Below are 20,069 nucleotides of genomic sequence, written 5' to 3' on the forward strand. Positions count from 1 at the left end.
TGATCGTTTCGCTGTACTTATGTGTTTACCAAGCGGAGTGACCCACAGAATGTCAATCGTAAGACATTTGTATATAGCATGTGTGTATGTGCCCAGCTATATAGCCGAATGAGAGTGAGAAGACAGAGTGTGTGGATCGCTATTTTATATTGGTGCACACAGTCTCGTATGTTTTGTTTATAAATATAACATTTTACTTCCGTGCCATCATAACATTGCATACCGGAGAAGAAATTTGCAGTCAATACAATCACATTCAGTGTGGCATGATACATTATCGTGCAAGTCGTGAACTCCTGGCTCTCACATTCTGTTGTTAGTCGTGAATAGGCCGAACGGTCCTTTCAGTTGCGTTATGCGATCAGAGGGCAAAGGTCACGTTTACATTTGTAATAATCGCCTAGAAGTAAACACAACCAAATTCGTATCACCAGCGAGGTCAGCGATCACAACAAACCCTTCTCACAAACATGTGAGGATGAGTTGCTGGAGATGGGGAATCTTTTGCCAAGGGGTGTTGGGGATATTTTCTTCTCCTTTCCTTACCCTCATCCTCCCTCCCCCCCCCCCGAGTGACGTAAGCACCGGGTCTGTTGCGCGGTCACGGACTGATTGGCGTTGACGTTTATTTTGAGGGTGGTTCGGTGGCCTGGGCGCGGGGCATCCTAGTGTGTCGGCACCAGCTTGCGTGCCCTCCACTTGATCCCTCGCCCTGCACTAACTCTCCTCCCTGACGCCATCGCTTTTATTGTTTATTTCGGATGCAAAACATCCTCGCGGTGCCTTGGGTGACCTGGTCAGGGTAAAGTTGAGGGGAACCATAAACATTGCTGACGTCAGCTCTGACCCTGTGGTCGCGCTACTACTTGCGGTCTCTCCAAGCTGGCGCGCGCATGCACGCGCACTCTCTACACCGGCCACACGGGTCTCGGCGGGATAAATTATCAGGTCATAATCGAACCTGGTGCAGACGACACACCCTGGAAAAGAGTCAACAGTGGATTTTTGCTGCTTTTTGCGGGGGAGTGGTTGTTGTTTTTGCAGAAGGTCATAGGCAGTTCAGAGTCATCGGAAGTTGAAACATTCTGCATGCCTGCAGATGTGTGCATTCGGTGAAGAAAGTGGCGTGAGCAGCAGCGAGCCAGAGCCAGAGAACTGGTTGTAAGCGGATGTAAAAAGCCGCCTTATTTTTCTCATTCTATTCCTCTTCGCCGTGTTGCGTGAGACCGCTAAGGCAGCTGGTAGGGAGGGGAGAGAAGCAGGCAGGAGGCGAGCCGACGGTTGAGGTGAGAGGATGATAAAATGTCGTCATCAAAGTGAGGCAGCTGCATGCTCTTATTTCAGCGGCATCGCCACCCACACACCTTTCCCCTCCCATCTCAAAAGTGCCACCCCGTTCCCCCGACAGGGTTCCGGTTGGTACGTGCAAGTGGTTGGAGAAGGCACGCAAGGCCCCCAGGCGCCTGCCTCAAGAGTCGGATGAGAGCCCGCGGCATTGGCGGCTGCTGGACCTGCCCATCAAAGTCGTTGCAGCGTGCACATGCACGTGCGAGAGAACGAAGGAAGTGCACGCATGCCCACTCGGTTCGTGCACACACCGGTGTAGAAGGTCTCGTGTCATTGTAGCCCTCCGCGCGACTAGGGGAGGAGTCTTGGTGTCCCGGACAGGGGTTTTGTGTTCACAATCAGCAGTCCAGCGGTCCTTGCTGTTCAGTTAGTGTCATCGCCTGTGCAGATGACGGTCTTGCCTTCCTGCTTCTTTTGGATCAGCATCTCCACGTGTTCGCCGGTGGCTCCAGGTGTTCTTTAAGATCTGCATCCGCCGTGTCCAGGATCAGGTCCGTCTTTCGGGGTCTTCAGGGTCGGGAGTGTCGCGCAGCCTGTGTGGATCTTTGTCGTCGAGATATCTGCAGCCACGATCGCAAGTAAAAACCAAGGCAGGAGGACTACGGCTGGCTGAACTTCCTTAACTCTTTTCGACGACAACTGAGATATGTAGGCTCTGATGGACTTTCTTTCTTTCTTTCTTTCTTTCTTTCTTTCTTTCTTTCTTTCTTTCTTTCTTTCTTTAACTATCCACTCCCTCGCACACTTCCTCTTCTCGATCTATGCGTGTGTGTAGGTGTGCGCGCTTGAGTGCCTGCTGTTCGTGCGAAAGGAAAGAAGAGGAATCTACATACCTTAGCTCAGCAAGATCTTGCTAACGGATTATTTATACAAGGATGAAGCATTTAGAACCACTACCCATGCAGCGTCCAGGCCAATGTATGCTTGTATGTAGACATAAACCTGCCACTGAAGAGTAGAAGTGTTAATTCCGACGACGAGAAACATCAAACGGTTGTAGCAGTGACCCTTAGACTAGTTTGTAGCGTGGGTGTACCTTTGTGAGTGGCATGCTTGTGTGTTTGTGCATGCGCGTGCCTGTGCGTTTGCTCGGGCAGGGTGGCAGGGGCACTGTACTGTGGCGGCCTGTGTCGTCTCCATGTGAGGAGAAGTAAGATGTGACAACGATAATGACGGTCTTCTGATGAAGGAGGACCTCCTTCCCCCACCACACCCATACCCACTCCCGTCGACGACCAAGTAGTTGTGAGACGTGCGATGATGCTCTTGTTTGTGTGCGTGTCTGTCACTTGTCTTTTGTGTTCATCAAGGAGCAAGAAGTCCGTCGCCTGGCAGGATTCCTCGCCCGGGGCGCCCCCAGAAAACGCCGCCACTGCCCCCCACCCCACCCCATCAGCTGCCCACCTTAGAAATAGAGCTAGCAGGCAGAGTCTGCCTAACATTAGGGTCTATGGCTCCTTTGAGCACGTGAGTGATCGCCGGCGGCCCTCCTTGTGCACTGATGTGCAGGGTGGTGTTCAAAGGGACAGGTAACACGTTTTTGCTGGTCTTTTGCCGGTCTCTCTCTATGCCTTGTATCTGGACCTTTAATTACTAACAGTGTTCTGCTGCTAGTTTAGTACAGATGCCTTCCTTTTGACTGCGCCATTGTCATCATCATCATCATTAATCACCACCACCACCAACACTGAATTCCATTTTGCATTTTTCATCATCTGCTCATCTTCTGAACTGTGCCAATACGGTAACTGCATGGGAGGACACTAAACCCTACTGGTCAGTGTCTCCAGTGAGTGTGTCATGATTAATTGACATGTAAACAAGAAAACAAAGTATTCTCACATTTAACTGTTTCCTGCCAGAAACCTTTGTATTTTTGTGTTATTTTTAAAAACGGAAACCAAGCATAAGAACATTGTTGGGCAAAGAAATTTTAAGTTTACCTGCATAAATGTTTTGACTTTAGGGCTGCTGTCATGGTGGTCTCAAGGCTGTTCTTGACCAGACAGATATGGCTAATGTTTGACTGCATGATGGTTAAATACAAACTTTACCTGCGTTGATCAAACATTTGTCTAAATTTTCCCAGCTAAGAAAGTATTAAAATTGTCTGCAAGGTTACATTGATTTACGTGTGCTTCTATTTGTTAAATCACACATAGAATGGGTGTTGATAAAAGAAAAAGTCATGGGAGGGCAAGGACAGGAGAGATGGATGTAATCAAGGGTTATTAGCATGTCTCTGCGAGGTCCAGTTTACTTTATCTCTTTTATCTCTTTCTTTATTTGCACGTTCACCCTTTCATCGCTAAATCATGAAATCTAGCAATGAATGAGGACGGCTTAATTAGTAGCAGGTTTAGCCTAGTGCAGTGGTGCTCTTGGCATCAGGGAGGGTGCTTGTTATTGGGCCGGGCCCAGACTGTAAATATGTACATAGACTGCTTCTGATAAGTTTACACATGTTTGAAACTTTCAGTACCAACAATGTCATTTACAGGTAAACTTAATGAAGCAGTGTGGTTAGTCATAGTTACTTAGTGCTTTTTTTGTATCTGGAATCTTTGCATGGTGTACAATGGAGAACGGACTTATTGTATATTTATGATTTTTTAAAAATGTGAACATTTCATGTGATACACTGGCCTATTGCAGGCAGTATAAAATGTCAACCAGAAAGATGTTTCATTTAATGAGATGGTGTTTGATTTCATCAGAGAGATGTTTCATGTTGTGAACATCGATATATTTTTCTTCAAAAATGTTAACATTTCTCCAGTTTTCATTTGAGCTATCACAACTGTTCACATTTTTTGAAAATATATATTAAAAATATATGTAGATGTATACTAAATATATTTGGCATTACCTTAGTATTCTTCCAATTTCTACACGCTCACATCATGCATTCAGTTGCTTCCTTAAGTTATGCGACAAAGCAACAAAACAAAAACAATATGCCTTTGCTAACAAGTTCGAGCAGTGCGTTTGATTACATAGATGAGACTGCTGTATTGTAAAAGCAAAATGTAAATGCTTTTATTTTCCTAATGAAGGAATGCTTCAGTGGAGTAGTGAAATAACGAGAACAAAATAATTTTTATCCAATTTATGCTGTTACCGGATTTAGTTTAGATGTTTGATAGGATTTCTGATTGATTTTTGTTTTAATTAATGATTAAGAAAAGCATCAACCCGGGGTTATTCAGCGCGTTTTGAATGACTCATTTGTCTCTCGTGAGACAAAGCAGAAGAAATGTGCTTTGAGGTACGACCGAGAGAGATTTAGTACTCATGAGCAAGATGGTCTCCTTGAAACTGATTAAAGGATCCATAGAAGTATATTTCGTGGCTTTATTGTACTGACTGTACAAGATCAGCCCCTTGAAACCTGTGATATAGCTCGTTGTTAAGTGTACTGACTGTAGCAGAAGGAACACTTCAGACGATGGCGTCTCAAAAATGAGTGTTAGATATTACAAGAAGTATGTAACCAAAAAGAACATCAGTACTAAATGAAAGAGGTCACCTTTGCCCAAAGTTGACATCAAGACACGCAAAGTTCCAGGTGGGGCATTCAAAACATTCTGTAATGTATCGTATCAGATACAGTGATCAGAAACAATGTCACGCCAGTCACGAGACGTACACGGAGGAGAGAACTTTGTCGACGCACCATTTGTCTCTCTGGGTTCATGTGACAGTCAGACAGTTGCTGCAGCAAGCTGGTGACCTGCCTCCTCTGATGGAGATGGGAAGTGGGTTGTAGGGGTGTAGCTAGTTTCTATTTTGTGTTCTCGGTAACGCCCGGCTGACGTTTGAAACTGCGTGCGGGCTGGCCTGCTTAGCCCACATTCTATCCGGCGACACCCTCCGACTATCCTCGGCGACACCCTCGTCAGTATGCAGAGACCTTCTGCACTTGACGTACCCTGACTCACAATCAGTCAGGCCATCGGCCTGTCGAACTTTTCAGTAACAACCATTGACCTGCCTCAAGTGGAGTTTAAATTTGACCTCATCGCCTTGAGCGTTTCCTAACTAAAGACGTGGAAAATTCGTTTGAGGGAATGGTGGGAAGAGACCTCTTGTTCAGAGTTGTCTCAGAGACCATGTTAATTGAATTAACTTGGACCCCCACCCTCTTTAAAAAAAAAGTGAGCAAGGAACACTGAGGAACTTTTGAAGGAACTAGCTGACAGGACCACCCTCATGGACGTCACAGATAGCACGTCCCACATCTCAACTTCCGCTTGCTCATAGGCTGGTCACACCAGCGAAACCTTTTGTCCCACTTGATAATGTTCATAACTGTAACAACCTTTGTTTTCAAGTCGATTGAGGTTAGTGGTATGTGCGCAACGTCCACGCGACCCTCCCCTCTTATTGTCTTATCATAGTTTGGGGAGGGGTACATGGGTGAGGTGGTTCATCCAGCTGTTACAGTACAGTAGTGCAACCGTCGGGGTCTTTTGGACCGAGAGAACACAATAGCACAGATACTGGACTCCAACTCCGCGTTGTGCCTCTAACCTTTCGGGCTTGACGACAGTTATTGATACAAATAGGAATTTAGTTACATAGCTTTGTATGTCCTGAGCTTGTCAGCTTGAAAACTGTGCGTGTGGCGCGTTTCTGTGTGTGTGTGAGAGAGTGAGTGAGTTGTGGTTGTGCACGCACAGGAGCTATACTGTCTTGCTTATGAATCATACTGCACTGTCCCAATCAGCTTTGCCATGCATGTTTCCTGGCTGAATGTATGTACTAGAAGGAAGGAGTAACCTAGAGTTGCAGGCGCCACCACACGCTTCTGGCCAGCACGCCCACTGGACCACCGGCCAGAGAATACTCCATGCCATCGCACTGCTCTTTAGTCTTTAGGAAACTGCTGCTTTCTCTTTCCAGCGGCTGTTATTGTATTGAAGTCATTTAAGTTAGTGTTTAGTGTGTAAACATGTCTTTTTTATTCACTGTCTTACACTGCCTGTCTTACCTGCCTTCACTACACTTCTAGTAGTATTACCATGGTTATCCATCTTGCGATGTTGATGTTCATGTAAAGACGATGTTTACACTGTAAATGCCAGATGTAATTAATATTAGTGATAATTTGTATAATTTAAAGATTTGACAATAATATATTGGTGCCTAGCATTAAGAAAACAACAAACGATGAGTATTAAAATTGTCTAAAAAGTTACATTAATTTCACTAGTGTGTTTCTCATCAATAATCACGCACAAAAAAAACAAAAAAAATGCTATTGATAAAAACTATAAATGAACGAAAAATTTAATCATTTTATAATATGTCAAGTTTGAATAGATGTCACATTTTGCTTCGCCGCAAAAGGGCGAAAGAATAATAATTATTAGAAAGCTACCCCTGGACTAGAATTCTCCAGTCGGCTCGGTAGTTGTGCAACTAGCTACTGTTAATGAAACAACACCGACGATGACTGTTGTTACGACGACAGTCGACTGCTGTTTGTGGCCGTGGTGAGAAGACTGTGAACTCGACTCACCTGTCGCCGGCCCACAGTTAGCGGTCCTCACACACCTGTTAGCTAGACACCTCACGGAGAGTGCGCGAGAGAATTTATTGCACTGAGAGACTGTGTCAGGATATGATAGAGAAGCCAGGGGACTAGCTGGCAGGGCATATGGGGAGGGATAGTTATGTTGGAGAGTACCTAAATCATTTTACCATGTTCTGCTACTCGTTCTAATGCGTGCTTGCGTGTTCTGGTCTCTAATTACTGCTTCTTTGTGTCTTGACAGTGGGTCCAGTACTGTTGCCATCGATAACAAGATTGAACAAGCAATGGTGAGTAAACTCGCTTTCTTGAATAATCTTAGGACATTCCTGTGTACTCTGCTAAAATAACTGACAGTTCATACACCGTTCATCACCAGTCGTTGCGTGCTTTTTTAAAAATAAAAAATACATTCTACTCTTGTTTTCATCTTCATTGCAATTTGTTCATATTTTGTGTTTCCTTCGTGACATTTCCTTGTCCTTTCAATCTGCTGCAAGTTCTTTGCTTTAATTTTCAAATAAGATATTTTTAACGGGTTAGTTAATTAGTATACCCGTGCAGTTAGCCACGCACACGTACAGCATCAGACAGGTGCGAGAAATGTGTGAAAATGTTAGCGAAAACGAAACTAAAGGTCAGCTTCGAGTTTGTCAAGCAAGTGACAAGCGGAGGACACGGGAGACTTTGGAAAAATGTCAGATGTGCATAAGTGTGTGGAGAAATGACAGTTTGGAATCGCATGGCTGCACACATGTGTGAGATGTCTCGTGACCGATTTGTCACATATGTAAACAGTAACTTAGCAGACGAACAGATTCATGCAGCTTGTGGTAGTTATTTTAGTCTTATGTTGAACAACTTGTTGGATTTTTTAAAATCTGTAGTACATTATGAAATAGTTCTTTTTAAAAAAAATCATTGTAGTGCCTCATGAAGACAGTTTGAGAGTTTAGAGCTTCGCTTTTCTCCTCCTCCTTCACTCCCACACCAGTCTCTTTTTCTCTTTCATAGTAAGCTTAAAATATAGGTTAAAACATTCGTCACATAAACACATAAAGTCCTAGAAAATATATTTTTAAATGATAAACTAGCATAAAATGATCGTGAATAAAACCGGTGCTAAAGTATACATGAATTTCTTGACGTCGATTGTAAACAGGGATGATTTATTCCTCTCCATACAGGAAAAGACATATAAACGTTGATGGCGGTAGTTCACTGGCAGGGTCTAGGGTTTGGGCCCCATGTGGTAGAAGTTATGTGCAGGGCTGTGGCAGGTTTATGAAAGACCGTTTGTCAGTGGTGTTTTGTTAGACTCCAGGGTCAGGGCCTGTGTGATGAAAGACGCCCCTCGGTGACAGCAAGACGCAGGGTGGAATATGATAAACGTGCCATCGGTAACAGTCGGTTGTCGTCTGCACCTTTCTTCCACCACGCAACCTTGCCCAGACCCCTCAAAACATTCCCCCCGCTGTAGCTTATATCATTTTTCTCAGAATAATGATCGCCTGTGTTTATTGTCTTTGTCCCACTTCTTTCCTCCCCTCCTCCTATCCCCCTTTCCTCTTATACGGTGACGGTTCAGATTTCGACTCGGACATACTGTTGTTGTTGTTGTTTGTTTTTTTTCTCCTGCCTGTGGCGCCTGTTTTCAGGGCCGGTTGCTTTGATGTAGTCATAGTTGCTGGTTCGTTTAAAATACTAATTGTGCATGTGTTTATAGCGCGTGCCTTCGCGCTTCGTGTCCGGCTTCGTATTCCGGGTGAAGTAATACAGGCAGCTAGGTGAATCTTCTCCACCTCCTATCTTGCCAAGTGGCAGGTGTCCTCTTAGAAATTTCAACAAGGCAGCTTATTTTATGCTGTCAGTTAAAGTGTCCCAAAGTCGCTTCTTCAGAATAATTTATGGTGAGCTCACAGGAGAGGCACTCGAGCTATTCAAAGAACTGAGAAAAATATTTTTTTTTTGTCCCTCTGATTTAAAAAAAAAATCCTTGCTTAGCAGCTTCTACACGGTCTAAAGATTTCATGAAACAGTGAACTCGCCGCCCTGAAAAATACATAGCCAGCGCGGCTTCTGTAAAGTACTTTATGTGCTCATCACCTCTTAGCATAATTTGACATTAGTGTAAGGTCGCCTGTTTATTATGCTGGGTTGGCTCACGTTGGACACTCATGTGATAAGCGGCCGGAAAGTGTGTGTGTGTGGGTGGGGTGGGGTGCTAGAGTCTTAAAAAGGGGGAGAAGGGAGCTGCCGGCCATTCAATGACCAAAGGAACCAAGTCTTTAGGAGGACGCCACTGAGCATGTAGGACACGTTAGTATGCATATAACAGAAATTTCACATTCAGAATGAATATCAAGGGTTCACGATCACTTATCGAGGCTCAGACCAGCGTGTTAAATTATTCGCTTGTAGGAGAAAGAGTTTTGAGTAAGCGTGTTGCGTTGACAGACCTTGGTCTTGCCAAAAGTCAGCCAGAGGTAGACAATGGAAGCAGCGAACAGTTCTTGCAGTTATTCAACAGAAATGGCAGGCGCTTGAACCAGTTTTGCAGTCAGATGTGGAGTGGTCGTTTGTTAAGAATAGTCTGCTTCATCCTGCCGCCTCTTTGTTGATCTTTTACATCCGTGAACTCCACAAGAGCGCTCCGCCCTTCACACGGAGAGGTCATGGACGGGAAACGGGGGAAGCCGGTACGAGTGACTCACCGCGCCTAGCGCGAGCGCGTTGCTAAAAATAGAAGCAGCGCGAGGGTGAAAGGAAGACACCATGGCTGGTGTTGTGCCCTGTGCTTCCGCCTACGTAACGGGCAAGGCGACGTTTGAACTGAAAGGACGTGGAGAGAACTGGTGTAGAGACCAGTACAATCAAACCTGCCGCCCTCCTGCTTTCGCGCCTACTGGGTGTGCAAAGTTTGCAGGAAGATGATCCTGAGAAAACCGCGGATTAGCGCAGGGAAGCATGACGATAAGCCGTCCGGACACTCAGCCCACGTCTTTGTCACAACTCGCGGCAGCCTCGCGTCGAGAACCGCCTGGAACTGGTTTAGTCGAGCTAGTCGCGTTTGTTGTCTCTGATCGCTCCGTTCGCTCGCCTTTTGAAATTCTCCGATGTGAAAACAAAAAGTTTAGCGGAGGAAAGAATGTAGCTCGATGCCTGTTTGAAAGAAGATGGCATCTCGCGCACGAGAGGAAGTGTAGAGAGGAATAAAGTCGGTGCGGCCGACAAACCGCCGTCGCGCTCGGCGACTGCAGTGGGAGGGGCTTAACGTGCCAAGGCGGGCGAGTTGTCTGCGCTGCTGCCGTCATCCTACAGGGAGGCGGGGTCACGCCGGGGTCTCCTGAGCTTCACTGGCCCGAGAAGGCTGGCCTCGTGATCGATTTGTTGTGTCTTCGCCATCTACCCCGCTGACCGGCCACTGCACTCGGCGAACTGGTTAAAAACACGGATGGGCACACTGTTGACTCCATGACCAGCATCATAAAAATATTACTGAGTGCATTCAGAATGTGGCGTGATTCATGACAGAGACATTTATGTATCAATGCTTAGAAAAATAACGCATACGTTCTTCTTGTTGTTGTTCCTATTCGTCCCCCGTGGAGCATAGGGATGCAAACGCATACTTGCATACTAAGAAATAGCCTATTTACATTTGTCATTAAATTCAGTATGTCAGCAATACCAATATGGAATCAAAACATAATCTGGAAACAAATACAAAGTACTATTCAACTTTAAAACAGGGAAAATAGTCTTTTGAGGTGACTGAGGTAGTACATACCTTTCAACAAGATGAGATTTTCTTATTCTGACATTTGTCAGGGTAAGGTTTTTTTTTTTCTTTTTCTTTTAGACCCCAGTAAAAGACAGGCCTCTAAGTGCTTAGTGGAAATGGGGTATATTGTAGTAAAAGGTAACAAACATACACAGCATTTGGTGTGTCCGTGCAAAATTGAAGAGCTTTTGTTCATACTTGCTTCTCAGGGGTCCACACAAACAGCTTGGCTTTATTTATACCACTACAAAACATTGTGAGCTGCACTTGGCAGTAAAAGCTTCTTTCCTGTCTTTTTCAGTTAAGGTTTTCCATTGCTTATTTTAAAACTCCTGGATTTTCTGGTGAAAAACTGCTCAAATGATGTTTATGACTTATTGAAGTCATGGCATTTCTACAATTTCAACATCATTCAAAATACCAGGGCTTGCGGGGAAACCAGTGGTATACTTCACTGTCATTGCTGATTTCTTTGCAACATACCCAGTGTCTACTAAGCATTTAACAGCCTGCGGTTCATTTTCTTTCTTTTTTTTGTTTTTTGTTTGTTTTATAGATGAATTTCCTCAGAATAAAGTGACTTTAGGGGGAAGAATTCACTGTCTTGAATGTGGGTATCTGTGTTGGGGAGGGGGTTAGCTTCAATCCTTCCCCACTCTACCATTTATATTTTCATATAAAAGTATAACGGAGTCTGGGTTGTGTATTGTTTCTTGAAAGCCCACTTTCCAGATGTTGTATATCTAAACATAGAGCTGCTCCATATTGTTCAGACATAGTAGATATCATTCAGTGTAGGAGGGCATTATGCACTGGACATCGACATGCCAAGCATGTGCACGCTGCTTGAACTGTCTTGTTTATGGAATACAGGGCATAACAAAGTGTGCAAGGCCGAAGGGCTCTTAGCTTTGCTCTTATCTGATCAAACAAAGCATAACTATTTGGTGCATAGCATTCTCTCTAAGAAACCTACTTAGCGAAACACTTTGTCAGATGTGTGACTGTGCTCATGCTACCAGACATATAACTATGTCATCGAATGTGCATTTGAAAATGTTCCCGTTGAAGGTCCTTTAGATAGGTTATTGCCGCGGTTCTCAAACGGTGGGGGGCGCGAAGGTGGTCATTTTTAAAAGTTTCTTATACCGGTATTAGTGAAATTAGTTTACATTGCTGGCTAAGGGGGTCGTCACAAGTAAAAGGTTGATAACCGCTGGGTTATTGCATCCATGGAGGACGACTGGTTGTTTTCCAGCACTTGCTGTTGTGTTTCTGTAAAGTGCTGGAAACCGATGGACAAATGGGGTTTATAGGGTGCCAGTGGAAAGTTCTTGGCTCTGTGAGTGACCTGGGTAAGGGTCGTGCAAGTACGGGAGGACCGACTTTTCTGCTGTATATGGTAATGGCGAGAAGTACTTCCTCTCAGGCCGTCAACATCGGAAAACGCCCTCAGCTGATGGCGGTGTGCACCGCGCGTGTAGGGGGGTGGGGCGAGCTGCAGTCGCGCCGGAAGATCGCGTTGTGGAGTTTCTCAAAAGGATTTTGCGCTTTTCTCGGAAAGGGGCAGGCAGACCGTGCACGACCAGCCAGTGTAGCGCGATGTGACAGCACGGTGAACGTTCGCTCGCGCTCTTCCTCCCCCCGAGCGCAACGCGACTCCCCCCCTCACCACGCTGCACGCGGTGTTTACGCCGATCGCCCCTAGCAGCTGCCTGTGCTTGGGGGCATCGGAGGATGGAAGAGAGCCGCGTTGAGAAGACACCGCGCTCTCTGTCAGCCAGGGTGTAGTTACCGCAGGGTGGTGCGATCATAACGCGAGCGCTGCCGCTGCGCCCTTCCTTCCACCTCCCTCCCGCCCTTGTGACTGACGCAAGCTGAGCGCCGATTGGTCGGTGGTCTCAGGAGGTCGAGGCGGCCCCGTTTTCGTCCTATATAATTCCCCCCCAGCTGTGGCAGTGCCATAAACAAATTGCATTTTCTCGCTGCACCCGGAGTCTTATGTGCTGTGCTGCGTCTTCTTGCTGTCTGCTGTTGTTGACAAAGCCCAACAGGCTCGAGTACTGCATAGCGACAGTGTCTGTCTGTCGAGCTACCATTGAGTCCCCACGCGCCCTCTGCCAGCTTGCCATAGCTGTGCCTTGCCTCTGTCCGCCCGTCGACATGGATGTGGCACTCGTACGAGCCCAGGCCAGTTGCCGTGTGGCGGCGATGAGTAAAAGCAAAGCCCTAAGCTCCCTGAACGACTATGTGGTGAGTGGCATCGCCATCCATCTGATCGCCCAGTGCATGCATCACTATTCTGACTTTGCCAGACACTTGAGTAATCGAGCACTGCTCGCAAGATAATTCCTATATTATTATTGCTCAGATCTCTCGTAATCTGCATGGATTATATTTGAGGACTGATAATTATCAAATGTAATTTTGGTAATGTTTGCAAGAATAAGTGTTGTAACGATTTCCTACGATCACCCCTCCCTTCTCAACATCGGTTAGCAACATTTTGTGTTGTGATGATTGCGTAAGCCACATTTCATTTCCTGCTAGACCACATTTTTGTTATCCTCCATGGCTGACATTGATGTATCCATAGTGAAAGCGTTTTATAATTGTCTGAATTAGTCGATTAATGCATGTATGACCGCTTCCGACAGAACACCATTGTTATCACCACCACCGTGATATGCGCTAGGCGCGCCGTGTACAGTGAGCGTTGGTGCGGTACTGCTGTACTCGCCGGTCACCTGACGTCACACCAGGGTGAGCACAATGCAGCTGGCAACAGCTTTGGTGTGTGCGGAGTTCCGTTGACGCCCTCATCACCCCATACGCGGCATGGGCGGTTCGTGGAGGGGATACGGGGGGCTTCTTGGCGGCGGGTCACGTCAACAGATAAAAAAAGGTCACGACGTAACCCTCGCCCTGTGTGCATTTTAATAGTTTAATGGGCGGCATATCTCCTTGCCTGTCACCTTAGCCCTAAAAAGGAAGCGACAGGCACCCCTGAGCGATTCGAACGAAAAGTGAGTCATTCTGTCAAGTGGTCGCGGCAGAGGGGAAGACGGTTGAGGAGGGGGAAGCCGCTGTTGACATGCGTTATTCTTGTTGTCCCAGGCGGTTGTCCTGCTTTCAGGACTTCGACGATTTCGGGGAAACCGTTGCGATGAGGTATTGATGATTACGACGACGATGAAAACAGAATAATCGATAGCTTCGACTAGAATAAAGTAATTTTGGGTCGCTAATGAAAGGGATATGGAGATTAGGGGATTATTTTGTTGCGTGAAGCTGATCGTTGGATTATCACTTTTCTCCATATCAATCGCTGGCGTGCGCGCGCACATTCACACGCTCAATTTCCTGTCCCCAAAGTTGTAGGCTAGTGTGTCGGGAGGGGCGGTGATGGTGAAGGGGGAGAGCTCAGTGATTATTGATCGCACGGGGAGGGCCGACATAGCTTGCCACTTTAGCCATTCTCACCTCAAGATGTTGTAGTAGTTAGCTTCATCAACAAAAACCACCCCATGACCTAACGACAGCGCAACTTTCTGGCCGTTATCAAACTGTTTCTTGACACAATAGAGTGCACGCACAACTTGCAAGGTGTGCACCAACTTGAGGGGAGGGGAGGGGAGGGGAGGGGATGAAACCTTCATTTTTAGTCTGTAGACGCACAGAGGCCAAGAATTTAACTCTGAAATTATAAACATCTGATCTAGTGAAGGCGTGGTTACAAATATTAGAAACTCGGATGAGTGACATCAAACTGTTAAATATCCAGATGACGCGATATAGTAACGGATGTTCTATGCTAATTATAAGGCACTAACCGTTTAGCATACCAGACTAAATATAGCATCAGGGTTGCTTGAAGTGAACTATGTAGCGTTGAGGTATTTGTTGACAAAGATTTTCAAAAAGCGAGAGAGAAAAGGAAGAGAAGAAAGCAGGCATAGCCACAGTTCGATTAGCTAGACAGCCCGTAGCGAAGGAGGGTGGGCGGGTTGTGTGGGGCTTTGGGAGAGCTAAGTGGCCACCACCCCCCAAATAAAAATCAATACACCCCCCTCCACTCCCCCTGGCGCGTGAGAGCCGTGTGTTCAGCGAGACGGACTCGTTTGACCTGGTTTCAACTGGTTCGCGGGAACTGGTTTCAAGCAGCAAGCGCTGTGCTAACTAACGCCAGGGCTGCCAGCGGCGGAATGTCACTGTCGTCTGACACTGGCTTGGTGAATAACACGGCTCCTTCCTTCTCTCCTGCAGTCGCTTGTCCCCTAGCCAGTGCACCCAGTCCGCGGCAGTAGTTTTTTTTTTTTAAGAGACCAAACGAGCTTCCACGAAGCATGAAGACCGTCCACATGCAGGAGGTGACTAGAGCGAGAATCTTGTGTTGATGGGCGATTACTTTGCACTCGGGCGGACTTTTTTCAAACGGGTTTCGCGTGCATGCAGCGACATAAGAATGGTAGACCGGCTTTAATCTGGGTGTCGTTAGGCACGACTGGTGATCAAAGTGCAATTAAGATCCATTCATTTGCTGGTTGAGCCATCGACATAACATGTTCCTTGCAAGCATTTTTTCATTAATGGGGTGTTTTTCACTCGTTATGCCCAAGAGGAACTGATTGGATATGAAAGCGCATGTTAATTAGGCTTTCCGTCTACATATTGATCACTGACTTTTAGCCAAAATGATTGTAGATTAATTAGTCCGAGTTGCTAGGTTTTAAGGCTGTCTGTGGGATTTCAAATGCATTTGATATCGGTGATACTAGTACTAAAAAATTGTAATCGCTGCCTATATTTCATAACAACATCCTTGTCCGAATCTTTTACGCATGATTATTGCTTTTTTATATCTTAAAATCCTGATCGTAGACCTCTTGCTAGTGATATTAGTGCAGCATTGTCCATCGTTTAGAATGGTGATATATTGCTGCTATGAGATATGACCTGTCATAACACTTGCATGATAATTCTGAGAAAATAGGCTACTCAGAGTTGGTGACTACCATTATGGCATATTTATCAGCCATTTATCTTCACCCCATTGTCCACCCGCCTGTCTGCTGTACCATGTTTAGTTGAAAGATGGGCCATGTGAAGTAGATAGAGTTATCTATATACTGAGGCTCAGTAGTGAAGTCTAGACAGTGAAAAGCACTTGATAACAACTCAGATAACACAAGACTGCTCAAGGTCTGATGCAGTGTGGCTGTATCTACAATCAGTTGCTTCGCACACATTTACCTAGGTTTTTATATGTAACACAACAATAACATGGAATTACAAAATTTGTTTATGAAGCTGATACCTGTGGCTTTGGCATTTGAAAAAAATCACAGCAAAGCATCCCAAAGCACATCATTTTCATATATTTCAGGATACATCTTGGTGGCATTTTATGTTTAGTTCTTTCATGCAATATTTCATTTTAGATATCAATTTAACCCTGCAATAATACCAAACTATAATTGCATGTATTGTATTCTTAATGTTCCAGGACCTGGTGAAGTCTCACCTCATGTATGCTGTACGTGAGGAGGTGGAAGTTCTTAAGGAGCAAATCAAGGAGTTGACTGAGCGCATTGCTCAACTTGAGATTGAAAATGCCATCCTCAAGGCTGCAGCTTCCCCCGAGACCTTACTTAAACTTCCAACAGCGCAATCACAGGTCCCACCCCCAGTGTCATCTTCTTCATAACTGACAGTTGGTTGCTGTTCACTGAGCCTATGATGCAGGACCTGCATCCATCATGTAGGTCCTTACACCTCTGAACAGGTTGAACTAGCTGAGCTCACCTGTCTTAAAAACAGACAGGTGCTGCACTGCCTGGTTGGGTACCGTCAGGCTAGGGATCCAAGGAGGAGGTCATCATCTTTGTGAGAGACAGTCATCTACTGCATTAAGGTTGGTACTCAACGACTACCAGCTTTCTGCAGTGTTGTCTGCACAACATGAGCTGCCTTGCAGACCCAAGAAGTGAAAACAGCAAGGGGTGGGACACCCTTATTTCTGCTACGGGTCTTTGGTTCAAGACGAGGCAGAAGTGTATCACGGAAGAGAGTTACAACAACAATTGGCTGGAAACTGTCATGTAATCACTGCAGTGTTCAGACCACAGCACTTTCGTGGTTCTGTTCTGCACTCTTAGTAGTTTGGGGTCCTTGACATCAGAGGTTGGGCACATTCACAACACTTCCCCCCCACACCAAATAAAAGGTAAATTATAAACTATTTTAATCATTAGCTATCACAGCAGCCAGATGGGCTGTAACCTTCCTGCTGAATTATCCTGTGACCAGCTTAACCCAGCAAGTGACTGTGATCTTTTCTTCAGACTGTAAGCTCATTCAGGTGCTAAAAAGTGCTAATGGTTGTGGAAAATGTACTCTGATAACAATTCTTTAGATAAAATTCTAAGCAGGGAGGGAAGATCAAGAAATGAAAAACCTTTTAAACAGAACATTTCTTCTAACCAGAAGATGATGGCATCATACAACACACTCAAGGCTGAGATTAACAGGACTCTGCTGTGGTTTGTAAACATTGCTGACATGCTGATTATCCCACAACCTTACTGGAAGGTGATACTTGAAATGTGTCAGCATACCATGGACATGTTTGCATTTCCACTCTGCATATAATTGTATATAACTACTTTGTTAACATTATGATGTTAGCTTCAACTGTGCATTATTCATTCATATACCTTGGTATCTTGCAATCGTGAATAATAAGTATAAAATTCCAAAGACTGTTTCATTTCTATCCAATTTGACCTAATATTTCCTTGATTTTAAAAAGCTTCAAACTTTTGGATTTAATGATTTTGTAATTTCGGTAGTATAATTGTCAAATAATTTTTTTTGCGTTTCGTGATTTTCATCTTTTTAGTGGCTTAGTGTGTGATAAAAACAACTTTGAAAGAGAAGACTTGGCACATCCCATCTTAAAGCCATTGATACCAGGATACTCAATTGCTTATCAGTCGTGCATTCAGATGTAGATAAAGGGGATTGTGCACAGCTGTTTGGCTTAGAGACTCACTAGAGAAAGACAAGACTGGCTGTGAATGGGCTTTGACCATCTATGCACTGGGTGGTGAAAGTGTGCAATTTCATTTCAGTTTATAACCAGGTGTACAGACCCATTCACTTTGCCTGATTTTATGCTCAGAAAATAATCATGTGCATGGTGCACGCTGAGCAGACGTGGATCCAGTTTGTGAACATCCTGAATGGCTTGGAACTGCTGCCATTGTTTCCCCATATGCCCATGGATAAAAATATGACCCTGTGCCGCATTATATTTATATATATTGCACTGGTAGATGTAAACTAAGTTGAAACAAATTTAACATGTACCATTTTGTCAAACATTCTCATTTTTGTAATATTTTCGTGAAAACACTTGTTGAAACAGAAGCACAGGTTTAGAGTTTGATTTTAAAACTGTGTTGCGGCTTGATTTTGATGAGAACAGTGTTGGGAGGATGTTATCTCTCTATCTCCCTCAGAATGAAAGTAAAGAAAACGAAATGAAGGTAACAATATGCTGATATACTAGAGGAGATTATGGAGTAGAACCTGTGATGAATTATTTCAACATTAGCACTTAGTGATGTTTTGCTTTTTGTAATTGTAGTTATGATGTAGGCAGTGGGGCGTAGGTCCCCATACCAAATCATTTCTGTGACCAAAATATGTATGTAAAGACAGTGCAGGTTTTGTTTAAATGGCTGTGTCAACATAGGTTTATGCATGATAAAGATATCCTTCATATTCCCCAACACAAATTTAATGGGGTTTTTTTTTTCTTTTTTTTTTTTTCTTTCATCACTCTAGCTGTGTGCTACCTGCCCTATCTTTGGCAAAGTTCATTTTTTCCAATTCCCTTACCATGCTTTAATCCACTCTAGATTGATGTTCCAGACAGTATTTTTGATGTGGCCAGTTGTGTTTGTGACATTTGAAATATTTGTGTGCATAGTTGAGACACGTGCTTTTATGGGTTATCTCTTTTCCTTACATTCTCATATCCATCTAGTTAACCTACTATCACGTTGATCTAAAATGACAATTATGATCATACCATTACATTTTAGTATGATAAAACAGCTAGTCAGATGTAAAAGCAAGAAACTAAATGGTGGTGGAGTATCGCATTTCCACCATACCCAGTGTTTCCTTTTACAATATCTTTTTAAAATAAAGTAGGCTTTTTTTTTTTTTCAAAGAAAACCATTTGACTGAAGAGTATTTAAAAGAGCAGAGAAAGAATTCTAGGACTACTGTTGTGTTAGTGTAAGTAACGCAGTGAATAAAAGGCTCAAAGAAGGAGATTGGAAGATGTCTGCAAGTTAATGTATACAGTCCTTTCTGTACAGAATGTTGAGAGAGGGAATGTGTGAGCAATTGGCTGGTTACAGCAGAATGTTCAGCAGTAGACTGGTGTTAATCTGTTGCACTGTAGAATATGTACACTGGTCCCTTCTCAGTCAGTTTGAAGTCACAGATGATCGGTATTAACCCAAGACCACATGTTGCTGTACAGTTTCTGCTTCACCCACTGTTGACTAGCTGTCTTTCATACCAATGCCATGGTGATGGGAAACCCTGGCTGTGGGCTTTGCACCATTGAACATTGCTCATTAGAAGAGTGTTTTCTTTTCCAAATTGATGTGTAGTATTACTGTTTCTATTACGAATGTGTAGAGAACTTGCCCACTGCATTTTTGTTCTGGATTTTGCTGACGTACTGTAACAGCAAGCATGTAAGTTGATTAATGTTTTGAGCACGAATGTACAGTGCATAAAAGTGAGAATGTGTGTGGACAAGTTAAATGACATGATTAACAATAGCATGGCGACTTCGGTGTTGAGTGTATATACACCAAGCTCGCATTAATAATAAGAATAATAAAACTTCCCATTTTGTAACAACTTTTTTCTTCTCAGTTTGTGTAAGAGAGATGAGAGAGAGATACAGAAAAGAGACTTTTGTTTATCAGGTAATGAGGTGAGTGCTTAAGATAAAAGTTTAGAAGAAGAATTTTCTCTAGCCCAATCCCGAGGGAAGAGGAAACTTATTATTTTAAATGGCCAAGTATAGATTAATATGCTACAGACCATTACGACTGACAAAAAATCTTAACACGCTGATATTTTTTATTATTATTCGCTGGGCATTAAGAGATCAGACTGACTTTGTCTGTCGATTGGACCAGGCAATAGTTCTCTCACTGAAATTTAAATAGGAGTCGGACCACCCGACTGTTGGAGGCTAGCCAGGTAGCTTTGTATGCTGGTAAAGCATCCACCCCAGCTGGCTTCTGTCAACACTAGTCGCATCGCACTTCTTATCCCTCACCTCTAGCTTGTGGTCGTTTCAATAAG

General features: G+C 44.3%; 1 protein-coding gene across 6 annotated transcripts in view; it reads left to right on the forward strand.

Annotated features, from left to right (window-relative positions):
• Positions 1-19,616, forward strand: part of LOC112555689 (protein bunched, class 2/F/G isoform-like) — a 60,231-nt gene extending 40,615 nt beyond the window's left edge. For 4 of the 6 annotated variants that reach the window (XM_025224169.1, XM_025224171.1, XM_025224172.1 and 1 more), the window contains 2 exons: positions 7,128-7,173; positions 16,174-19,616. In XM_025224169.1, the coding sequence (XP_025079954.1) occupies positions 7,128-7,173; positions 16,174-16,374 (247 nt within the window). In that variant the 3' untranslated portion in view covers positions 16,375-19,616. Of the gene's footprint in view, positions 1-2,657; positions 2,877-7,127; positions 7,174-16,173 lie in introns of all 6 variants that reach the window. The other 2 variants (XM_025224167.1, XM_025224168.1) reach the window with 1 other exon arrangement.
• The last annotated feature ends 453 nt before the right edge of the window (positions 19,617-20,069 follow it).

This window comes from Pomacea canaliculata, linkage group LG14 (genome assembly GCF_003073045.1).
Source record: "Pomacea canaliculata isolate SZHN2017 linkage group LG14, ASM307304v1, whole genome shotgun sequence".
Lineage (NCBI taxonomy): Eukaryota > Metazoa > Mollusca > Gastropoda > Architaenioglossa > Ampullariidae > Pomacea > Pomacea canaliculata.